The following is a 12061-nucleotide window of genomic DNA, read 5'->3' as shown; positions in this document are numbered from 1 at the left end:
TACCTCACCGTTCTTAACTCCGAGAACTTGATGTGGAGTTGGTTTCTGAGGGGCCCAAACACCCTGAGCAGAAGACTGGATGGGAGTCTCGTGTAGGTAAGTCTGGCCCACTGTCAGATTGGTCTGGTCTATCCACCGTCTTAGGCTGGATCTGGCTGCTGGCAGCAGGCGGATGCGCTTGTCGATCTTGTGCGAAATGAGCAGCTTGAAGGGTCGTAGAGCTACCTGAAGGGGCCGGGCATGGAACCGGGACCAGGACACTAAGCCGATGCAGGATGTCATTAATCCTAGAAGTCTTGTGAGAGCCATGAGGCGATGTTGTGGAGCTTTAGCTGTGGACTTGGCCAGTAAAGCTATCTTGAGTGCCTTGGCCTCGGGTAGAAAGACCTTGGAGTTTATGAAGGCCCCCAGGTGAAGGATGCGTTGGGCTGGAATTGGCTCTGTTGATTAGGTAATCAAGACCTTGTAAGGTCTGAACGATTCGGTTGGTGTGTCTGGTGGCTAGCTGCTTGGAAGATGCGCATACGAGGAGGTTGTTGAGGTAGGGATGCAGCTGGATCCCTTCCTTCCTCAAGGGGCGACAGCAGTCACTAGGACCTTTGAGGCGGATGTAAGACCGGAGGGCAAGGCTTTGAATTGCATGTGGAGGTTCATGTAATTGAACCTGAGAAGGCGCCGATGGGCAGTGTGAATAGGGATATGCGTATAGGCTTCGGTTTTTAGATCTATGGAAGTCATGTAGGTGCCAGGTCGCAGGGCTTCGACAATGGTTCTCAGCGTCTCCATACGGAAACGTCTTGTCGGGATGAAGCAAATGACAAATTTGAGATCTAAAATCGCCCTCCAGTCCCCGTTCTTTTCCTATTTGAAGAGATGCAAAATGGCCTCCATAGTTCTCTTGTGTTTGTCTTTGGTTCGATATTGTGGGGACTTCACACTTCGATCTGGTGATTTCCTTTGAAACTCAATTGCATATCCCTGTTGGATTAATTGCAGAACCCAGGCATTCGCCTGGGCTCTGCCCCACCGCGGGAGGAACATTTGCAGTCTCCCCCCCCCCACTACTGTGACGTTGGCGTCACTGTTTGTTCCTTCTTGGGAATTTGTCCGATTTGTCCTCTCTGAAGGTTGGGACTGGGGGGGGGGGTTGACTCTATTGAACCTTTGAAAGGAGCCTCTCTGGGAGGGCCGGGAGGGACGCCTTTGATCCTGTCTAAACCTAGACAGCGTATGGGAAGAATGAAAGGACTGTTGGTATTGATTTTACCTATACTCCTTCCTATGGTTCTTTAACATGTATCTCTTCTTGTCCTTGGTGTCGAACAGCATCTTGTCTAATCTCTCTACAAAGAGTTTTCCTCTCTTAAAAGGATGAGCCAGCAAAAATGGCTTTAGATCTATAGTGAACGTGCCAAGATCATAGCCACAAGGCCCTTCTAATAGCTGTGATAGAAGCCACAGTTCTGGAGGCAAAGACTAGGGCATCTAGGGATGCGTCTGCCATGAAGGAAGACGCCTGTAGAACTCTAGAAAGGCCTTCAGCCACCCTATTATCGGCTGTGGGCAGAAGCTTAATAACCTTTTTGTGTGTGTGTGTGTGTCCAAGCATTAGTGGCTCTGGCTATGAGTGCTGTGGTCGCGTTAGCCTGAATCGCCAAGGCTGAGGCCTCGTGCACCTTTCTAGACAGGAAGTCCATTTTTCTGTCCACATATCTTTAATAAATCCTCCTCCATCTTCAGTAAAAAAATTCAGAAGACTGCAGGGCTGTAACTGGGGCATCTACAACAGGTAATTCTAGCATACCCATGGCCCCAGGATTTATCTATCTCATACAGTTTCTTGGCACCGCTTTTCGCCACCAGGAGCCTGTCAGGTAAGCCTGCGGGGGGAGGGGTTATAAGCCGACCCTCGGCTTATACGCGGGTGTTTAATTTTTCCCCATTTTTGGGGAGAAATTAGGCACCTCGGCTTATACGCGGGTCGGCTTATACACGGGTATATACGGTACATTTCTGCTTGGGTTAAGGCAATCGAATCAAATTTCTCAGAACTAAAACAAGCAACTAAGATGGAAAACAGCTGTACTAGTAAAGCTGTATATCACCATATATACTTTATCCTAATCTTTGTGAATTTTTAAGCAAAGTATTGATAGTAAATATAATCATCATCCACAGTATATTTAATGCCCCAAAATGTGGTTTAGCTGAAAAGTTTGTTTTACCATATTACTCTTTTAGTGGCCTAGCTTTTTGCTTCTATCTTGAATTTATAATTACTAATCTACTATGTTGTTTATTTAAGGCCTTGTGGAAATTACTCAAGTTCCTTATCTCCCTCTGATGGCTGATTTCATGATGAAAATGTTAAATGTGACTATTTCAATGATAAAATAAAGGGCCTGTTAATACTTGAGAACGTAATCTAACCTCAAAGAATTCTACCAATATTTCTGGTATAGTTTTTCCCACTCAGTAGAAGTTGTGTTGAACAAGGAAAACACAATTTATCAGAATCTGAAGAGGAAAGAATATCAAATAAAACTCACATGTGTATGCAGCATTCCAATTTAGAATTACAGTAATGACATTTGTATTAAGTACCATTTTTCCAGCAATAAGGGTTTTTCCAGATACACAAGTCTAATCTCTGATATTATGCAGAGTTAACTATATTAAACATTTTGATATCCAATACACATTTAGACTTTGCAAGTTATCTCTTACAATCCATTAAAAAAAAAAGTAGTCCTTGCTATAAACTCGCATTCCTCGCATTCTATCTTCATCGTCCAGATTTTCAGATCATTTTTCTTATGGAAAAGTTAGTGTGCCACAGGTTTGCAGAGCCTAAAACTGAAATCCATAACTCAATCTGAAGAAGGCACATCTGACTACAGGTGAGTAAATCTGCCTGAATTCATGCTACTCCCAATGCAAGACATAAATCTGTTATTGTGTGAAGCATTAAACTGGCAAAATAGAAGCAACTGAAACTTGATGGTCAGATCACTCCACTTGCTACAGCAATATTATTCATCCAGTACTTACCACAAATGTAATTTTTCCTACAGTAACTTGCAAAGCATACAGAATAATCTGTTTAATAGTTCTAGTGACATTGCTTCTGCTGCTGATATACAACGTGTTTGTATATAAGCTTATTAGTTCCATTCTGAGTTATAAAAGGTAGTTTACAGCAACCATAAGCCAATGTAAATACATTCATACTGGCAATTGAAACATTAAAATATAATAGAAAATAGCAGAACAGCAATGGTTTTAATTCTTCATATGCATGGTTACTTTAAACCAATTTAATTTGGCTTCCAGAGTGTTTCCACAGTATTTTTTTCAACTAGTCAACTGCAACCCATTATGTGTAAATACTAAATTATAAATTTTATTTCACTAGTTAATTTATATGCCACCTCTGTGGGCATAATTCCTTCCCAATGCATATCATACATAAATGATATAATTGCCAAAAAGTTTTTTTCTTATTCACATTTTATCAGATATAGACTAACTTCTCAGTAGTAACATTTAACATGCTGTATGCTCATGAAATTGTTATCCAAATGGCTGAGAGGTAGCACTGTCTTGCCATTAACAAAATCGCAATCTGCTATCTTCACTTCTTGTTTGTTCAGCTAGCACTAACTGCTAGAGAACAATAGTGACTTGTATCAATTTACAGAAAAAATGTTGCACAGTTTCGAAAACTCATTCAGTGCTTTTGATAGTAAGGCTGGCAGAAGTCCAGTTTTCAGATTAAACCTGTAACACAACACAGGGCAACAACAGTTTGGAATTTCTACATCTCTACTTGGCAGGTTCTGACTCAAAACCAGAGTAAATTTATGCACTAAACTGTGCATTATAACTAAGCAGTCCTAAGACCAACAAACAGAAATCAAAATAATGCAGAAATCAACTAATCAATCATGTTCACTTGCATTAGTAGTCCGTCCTTCGATCTAGTGTCCAACTGCTGATATTTTTTCATACTGCCAAATATGAAATAAGGATAATTATTTTTACTATTTTTTTACAAGTCACCTTGTGTAACTCCATAAGAAGGCAACTATTTGTTATCACTGGAAGCAAAAATAATATTGCCATGTGTGTAAAGTGCTTTCAAGTCACAGCCGACTTATGGCGACCCCTTTTGGGCAAGAGACTAACAGAGGTAGTTTGCCAGTGCCTTCTCTGCACAGCAACCATCGTATTCCTTGGTGGTCTCCCATCCAAATACTAACCAGGGCTGACCCTGCTTAGCTTCTGAGATCTGATGAGAACAGGCTAGCCTGGGCCATCCACCAGATTAATATTGCCATACACCAGATTAATTAAGCTCTGAAAGCCTGGGTGGGTTAGACACTGAACTCACTGGGAAATTTCCCAGAGGGCCAATGACAGAAGCTCCTCCCCTCAGCCTTGGCCCCAGGGCAGACTGTCTTGGAAACCCAGCCCTCACAGCAGCCCTGAGGTCAGATTTCTGCCAAGGACTAGAGTGCAAGGGGAGAAAAGCCAGCCAGCCATGAGGATGTGGCCCTGCCCTGGCCAGAGCCCTCACCCCCCCCAGTCTCTTCCATGGCAGATTCCCCCACTCATCCTTGGGGCTTCTCTGAATATTCCAGCCTAGACCAGAAACCCCAATGATATTAAGAAAAACTAAATCAATGCTTTTCCAAGTATGCCATGCCTAGAATTGCAATCCAAGTAGGTTTATTTGGAAGTACTGTTGAATGTAGTGGATCTTATTCCTTGGTATTTGGATATAGTACTTGAAAGCAGCAGAAACTGGCCAGACTCCCCAGGGTGAGGTGGTGATGAGGACAGTTCTTTCTTTCTGGAGGTGGGGCTGCCCTCAGAGGTGAAAGCATTATTATTTACTTCATTTACACACCACGTTTCTCCCCAATGGGACCCAAAACTTTCACTGTTCTCTTCTCCTCCATTTTATCCTCACAACAACCCTTTAAGGTAGGTTAGGCTGAGTGTATGTGACTGGCCCAAGGTCACACAGCAAGCTTCCATGGCAGAATGGGGATCTGAACGTGGGTCTTAATCTAGTTTAACTTTATTGTTATAAAGCTGTCCCAAAACTGTTAATAATTTCAGAAGAGCTATTATAAGTCTGTTGAAACAAAAATAAATATGAGAGTTGCAGCACCTTTAAAAATCAACATTAAAAAAAATTCTAGCATACACTTTTGTGGACCAGAGCCCATTTCGTCAGGTACTATGAGACTCTTGTCCCACAAATGCAGTTCTGGTAGCACATTATGGCATAGCTAAGGTATTGAGAATCTTCATTTGAATTCATAAGTCTGCTTATTATACCATAAACATACCGTTAGCAAGGATTCACCTAATACATCAGGAACCAATTTCTCTATTGTGCTAGTATTATATAAATTCATGAACTTGTTAAAATATCCTACTGGGGTAGAACAAATTTATATAACAGCAGAATCTTTCCTCATTAAAAGCACTCTTGTGTTTCAGCTTCAAATCTGCACTGATGCTGGCCTTACAAATACTCAAACTAGTACTAATGTCTCTAACGTGAATGTATACGTATATTCCTTTGCCTGCTTTCATTACTTGTGTGCAAGGGTGATAATTGTGGAAAGTGTGAGGGAGGGAGGGAGGGAGGGAGGGAGAGACAGACAGACAGACTGGCCCAAGGTCACCCAGCAAACTTCTACAGCAGAGTAGGGATTTTAACCTGGTTATCCTAGATCCTGGCCTGACAATCTAACCACTATGCCATGCTGACATTTAGCCATGTGTCATTAGGACATTAAAAGTAGCCATGAATAAGGGGGAGGCCATATGGATTATGGCTGTAATGGATCCCCAGTTGATGACATGCACAGTTACAGAAAAAAATGTCAACAGCAAAGTTGAAAGACTACAAAACACAAGTCGTACAGCCTTTAACCATTTCTATGTAAAACTCAAATACAATCACCAATTATTTATGGTGGTTATGTGAGAGTTTTAAACAAAACTGTCATAGCAGATCATGGCCTTTTGCAAGGTAGCCAGTTCTCCTCTCACCCCATTCACAATAGGTGCCTTCAGGAAACCATTCTCTCTCAGTTCCCCATTTAAAATATCTGACAGCCATTGTGATGCAGTAGTTAGAGCACTGGACTAGGAACTGGAAGGCCCAGGGGGCAAATTCCCACTCAGCCATGAAGTTTACTTGTTGAGCCAGTTACTCTCCTTCAGCCCAATCAAGTCACAAGGTGATTAGGAGAATAAAATGAGGATCGTGTATGCTATTCCTAAACTCCAAGGAAACCGAGTGAAATTTTTAAAAAATATACATATTGGATTCCTCAGGGGAGGAGATGCAACATCCCTTCGATTCCTACCACTGCCAACCACCTATAGTTCTGTGACCTACAGATCATTCCCTTAAACGTGATCAGAAGCACACAAGGGGGTCAGTGTAATTTTTTTTTGCATTTTAGTTCTCCAACCAGTCCCTGTCTCAGAATCTTTCTACAGGCAGCTTCCTTCACCTCCTTCCTATCAAGAAGAATTCTGCTTTGCCAGTGCCCTGGGGACTGCATAACAATAGGAATATGCTGCCACTGCAAACCTGCCTTTGCCAGCAAGGAAAGATCAGCTAACTGTATATAAATGCTCACCTTGTTCTGACACTGTTAGGTTGATCTCCACCTTCTACCTTTTCCATCCATTCTCTTTCATGTCTTGTATTTTTAGTTTAAGTCTGAGGGCAGAGGGGGTTATGTATCTGGCATAATATCAATGCATTGGAAGACAATTATAAGAAAAACAGAAAATAAAAAATTAAGACAGGCACTGCCCTTAGGCTCATACTAAACACAAGAGGGGAAAGAAATTGAAATGAAAAAATAAATTATTCAAATTACACTGGAAGTAGTATGGCTTTGAGCAGCCTTTTGTAAAATGTAGCTGTAAGAACTAACTGAAACAGCAATGATGTCTTTCCACAGGGAGCAGCGGAGAAGATATTCTAAGCTTAAAAGACAAGAAGAGGGGAAATATTTTATTACTTTGGTAAGAATACCCCACCTAAACATACAAGTATCTATAAGATAGCTTTCAACATTTTTTAAAAGACGTTATCACAATAAGTCATTCAAAGCGGCAGCAAAAAACAGAAAAAATACTAATTAAAAGGATTAAAAGAGCATCACTTTAAGATATTGATGCTAATGATCTTACAGGTCTCTTAAAAGCAGATCAAAAAGACAGCAGACCATCCTAAAACACAGAAGTACGAAAGCAGGACAGCTGATAAAAATCCACAGGGTGCAGAACTATCTTAAAGCTCTGGAAAATAAAAATGTCTTCATCTAGCACATAAAAGATCATAAATTCAGTACCAGGTGAGCCTCTGTGAAGAAGGAGTTCCAAGGTCTATGTGCCTACTGAAAAGACTAAACCTGGTGCTCAGCCATCTAGCCTCAGAACCCAAAGGCCTCCAATTATGTTTTCCAGATGCCCAGAGTGATACAATTCCACCAGTTATAAAATTCAAGAGAAACAAAAGGTGACAAGTGACAGTAGGGAATATCAATATGAAGAATACTACAGCAATCTGAAGGACATCAAGTCCACCCCCTTTTCCCATGCTACCAGTCAGTACTTCAGAGACTCACCTCAGATGACTGGGCAGACAAGCAAACCTGCATGCCAAGCAGAAGGGGCGGGCATGCCTCCATTTGACACATGCACAGGGGGTTTGCCTATCCCCTCCTCCTGATACTGCTATATAAAATGAATGTTTTTATCCAAGATTCAAACATATTCAAAGACACTGATCCTAAATATATTTATTTGGAAACTAAGTCTTCTTGAAACCAATAGGCCTAATATCAAAGTAAATGAAATCTAAGCTGAGGGGGAAAACCCACATATGCTCCTTATTGAATAGCCTATTTGCTTTCATATTTTCATTCACTCAGTGCCGTTCTAAGCAAAATTAGACCCTTCTACGCCCACTGACTTCAATGGACTGAGAAGGGTGTACCTCTTCTTACGATGGTGTTGCTAGTCACTAGCTACCAGAATAAATTAGGTCTAAACAGTTATGTAGACGTGGAAAACCATGTGAAAGAGATAATGCGATGCTGTGGATATAAAGGTACACCTGGACTGGAGAAGCCTGAGTTCAGCTATGCACTCAGTCACCATCAGCCTGATCTGTTTTACAGAACTATTCAGAATTGGGGGGGCAAGCAAGATTCCTGCAACTCAGAGGCAGATCAGACTAAAACCTCCGTTCTAATAAATTCACACGGCTAGAGATGTTAGCACTTCTTCCAAAAGCAGGGGGAGGGAAGAGAGAAAAAGAAAAAACAGTTGCTTCCTGCACTCGTTCATGGGTCATGTAAATTAATGAGGCTTTAGGGATTTCATGGCATGATACTATATACCAGAACAGAGGAAGCTATTAAAGAGACCATTTCACAGCCACATGCATGTTCAACCGCATCAACATAAGGGTGCTCTTCAATATGCTACAAGAAATGTAATGCAGGAGGAGTGCCTGTCTACATTTTTGTTTGCTCACAGATGAACACATTAACTGTCAAATCTGTGACAGCAATTTTACAGATGAAGGAACATTTTACGGAAGTTAAATTGTTTCTTTAATCTACCACAGCATGCATCCTTATAGTTCTAACTCAGGATCTCTGAGTCAGTAAGCCCTCCTGCACACTTTGCCAAAAGCTATGCAAGACTACAGTTACTTTCAAGCAGCAGTAGTCATATACTAACTAGGCAGAACTAGGCAGAACAAGAGGTCCAGTGCTAAAGGCCTGCCCAGGGGCAACCAAGGTTGTCTAGATTTGGATTATTTAAAATGGAACTTCTAAATCATAAACAATAGCTCACGGTTACCAGAACAGTGCAAGCATGACAAATTTTCGTGAAGAATCATCATGTGCAATGGCAAAGTTTTTTTCTAAAAAAAAAAAAGCAAACTAGGTAAAATCCTGACTGCGTGACAGTAAAGTTGCTTTCCAATTGCATTGGAAAGAGGCCAACATTTTGTCAGTAGGTAAAGGCATTATGTGTTCAGGTCACAACACCTAGCGCTTAAGTTTTGTTGCTTACAATCGCATTACTGCAAAGGTTGAGGTGAAATAAAAATTGGGAAGAAAAACTTTTAAGAGTTTTTAAAAAGTGATAAGCACAGAAAAAACACAGATAGACTTTGAGCAATTGCTACATTACAGAAGGGTTGCCCTATAGATTATTCACTTTGCCCCCCCTTTTCTCCCCAATGGGGAACCTAAAACAGCTTACACTATTCTCCTCTTCTCCATTTTATCCTCTCAACAACCCTATGAGGTACATTGGGCCAAGTGTGTGTCCCAAAGTCACCTAGCAAGTTTTCATGACAGAGTAGGGATTTGAACCTGGGTCTCCCGGATCCTAGTCTGACACTAGCCAGTACACCATGCTGCCTGCGTTGAAGCACCAGTCCTGTGGTATTATATCAACACAAGGTATTATCCATCTGACAAAGAGGGCTCATCTCCACAATAACTTATCCTCAAATAAATTCTTGTTATGCATTTTGCAGCACCTGAAAGACTAGAAAGATTTTTGTTCCAGCATAAGCTTTTGTGGACAAGAGTCCCCTTGGTTAGATGCCCAGAAGCAGATGCTAAAATACACTTATTCAGCGTCTCCCGGCCCCTGAAAAGCCTTAATGAGATTTTAACATGTCATATGCCATTTATGCATGGGCGGGGGGTTGCCTTGGATTTGCTCTCTAGATTCACACTTTCCCCATCCAAATTCTTAAAACTCAAAAATAAGCTACACAGAGTTTTGAAAATTCAGATGGGGAAAAATGTGCATCTGTAGAGCAGCAAATCCAAGGCAAAACCTTCCATGCATAAATGGCCATAAACTTTCACGTATAAGTGAACCAGTTCCTCATGATAGGATGGAATAAAATCCTGTCTGTTCTTAAAACTCTTTTGGTTCCTCACTTCTGTCTTACCTTTTGTATAAATGACACATGTGTTTTTACTGGCTAATGCTTTTCAATAAATCTGAATCACTTCTGCCAGTTCATGTGTGCTTTGGAGGAGTTGACAGCTTCAGGTGGGTAGCTATGTTGGTCTACAGTAGACCAGCAACATTTGAAACCAGTAGCACCTCAAAGACCAACCAGACTTCCTGGGTATAAACTTTCCAGAATCAAAGCTCCTTCCCTCAACTCTCCCAGAGTTGGGGAAGTTGAGCTTCCTCCCAGAACACTTACAGACTTGAGCAAAGAATACTTGTGAAAACGCATGGGAGGTTTTGCCTTGGGTTTGCCACTCTCTAAAAGCACATTTTTCCCAGCCAAATTCTCAAAACTAAAAAATAAGCCCCCTTGCAGAGATCTGAGAATTCAGACGGGGAAAATGTGCATCTAGAGAGCAGCAAATCCAAGGCAAAACCTCCCGTGCGTTTTCGCCGGGACGTTTCGACAGCCGCAAGGGCTGTAACTAGGCACATCCACGCTCGTACACACAGAAGAGAGAGAAAGACCGCGCGAGTTTTGCAGCAGGCAAGGGGAGCTGGCGGCAGGGGGTGCGCAGCCAGCCTCCATCGGGCAAAGCGGGATGCAAAGAAAAGAAGGGGGGAAAGTTTGCAGGCGGCCGCTCCGGGCGCGCGCCAAGCCAATTCCGCGGGGCGGCCCCCCCCCCTCGCCCCGGGACTCACTCACCTATGCCGAGCCCCACCACGATGCGCCCCCCCAGCAGGGTCTCCTTGTTCTGGGCGGCGGCCAGCACGGCGGCGCCGGCCGCGAAGACGCAGCTGGCCAGGAGGATGCAGGCGCGGCGGCCGCAGCAGCCGTTGAGCGCCCCTCCGGCCAGCGCCGAGACGGCGGCGGCGCCCACCGTGCTGGAGACCAGCAGCTCCTGCCAGAAAGCGTCCAGGCGGAGCTCCTTCTTGAGGAGCAGCAGGGCCCCGGACACCACGCCCGTGTCATAGCCGAAGAGGAAGCCGCCCAGCGCCGAGAAGACCGACACCACGTACACGAAGGCCGGCGTCTCGTCCTGCTGGAACTGGCGCCGGGCCGCCCGCTCCAGGTCCGCGCAGCTGCCGCCGCCGCCGCCGCCCGACGCCTGGCTGGTGATGGAGCAAGTCTCGGCGGCGGCGGCGGCGGCGGCGGCGATGAGGCTCCGCTCGCCCAGGCTGGCCACGTCGGGCGCCCCCGCCGCCGCCTGCTGCTGCTGCTGCTGCTGCCGCCGGCGCTTCTCCCCCATGAGGTTGCTCAGGCTCCGCAGGGTGTACTCCACATTGGCCTTGCGGGACATGGAGCAGCCGCCGCCGCAGCCTCGCTCAGCGGCCTCTACCGGCGGGGACGGGCAAGACAGGCGCGGCGTCGCTCGGAGCGGCCGGCTGGGTCAGCAGCGCTTCGCCGGGCGGGCGGCGCTCATCGCCCTCCCGACTGAGGCGAGGCGGCGCCGCTTTCCCCCTCAGCCCGGAGCCTGCGGCCGTTGCTGACGACGGCAGCCGCCTCCCCCTCACACCCACCCGGCTTCACGGGACCCGAGAGGGAGAGAGGCAGGGAGGGGAAATAATAAACACCTCGCTGCTGCTGCTGCTGCTGCTGCTGCTGCCACCACCTCGGCCGGGCGCTGGCCCAACAGGGAGCCGAGCTGGGCGGGCCGAGAGGCGTGACTGAAAAGGGGGGAGGGGCGGGACCGAGCATGTTTTCGCCCCCTTTTTAAAAAAAATCGTTTTTTTTTTAGCGAGGTGGGGAGAATTCCTTCCTCGCCTTTCCACGGAGCAAGCGCGGGCGGAAAAAGACAACGGGGGGGGGAGAGAGAGGGACTTCTTGTGAGCACGCGCAATAAGCACGAGAGAAGCCGCCGATCGTGCCCTCACTTGTGTTTGTCCAACCAGCCAATTTCTCTTCCCTGAGAGAAAGGGAAAGGTTGAAACTGGCGTCTTAGTGATCCAACCGGAGTCTGTTGCTGCAGCGGTTTAAGAGGAACACCCCTCTGGAAGTATATAGTTGAAAAAGTAAAAGCAG

General features: G+C 44.8%; 1 protein-coding gene across 1 annotated transcript in view; it reads right to left on the bottom strand.

Moving 5' to 3' along the window:
* The window catches only part of SLC2A13 (solute carrier family 2 member 13), a 140820-nt gene extending 129481 nt beyond the window's left edge, over positions 1 to 11339 (bottom strand). Inside the window, exon 1 of the mRNA XM_056847038.1 lies at positions 10745 to 11339. Coding sequence (XP_056703016.1) covers positions 10745 to 11339 — 595 coding nt within the window. The remainder of the gene's footprint in view (positions 1 to 10744) is intronic.
* Between the last annotated feature and the right edge of the window lie 722 nt (positions 11340 to 12061).

Source organism: Euleptes europaea, chromosome 3, assembly GCF_029931775.1.
Source record: "Euleptes europaea isolate rEulEur1 chromosome 3, rEulEur1.hap1, whole genome shotgun sequence".
NCBI lineage: Eukaryota > Metazoa > Chordata > Lepidosauria > Squamata > Sphaerodactylidae > Euleptes > Euleptes europaea.
This window is presented reverse-complemented; position numbering and strand designations above follow the sequence as displayed.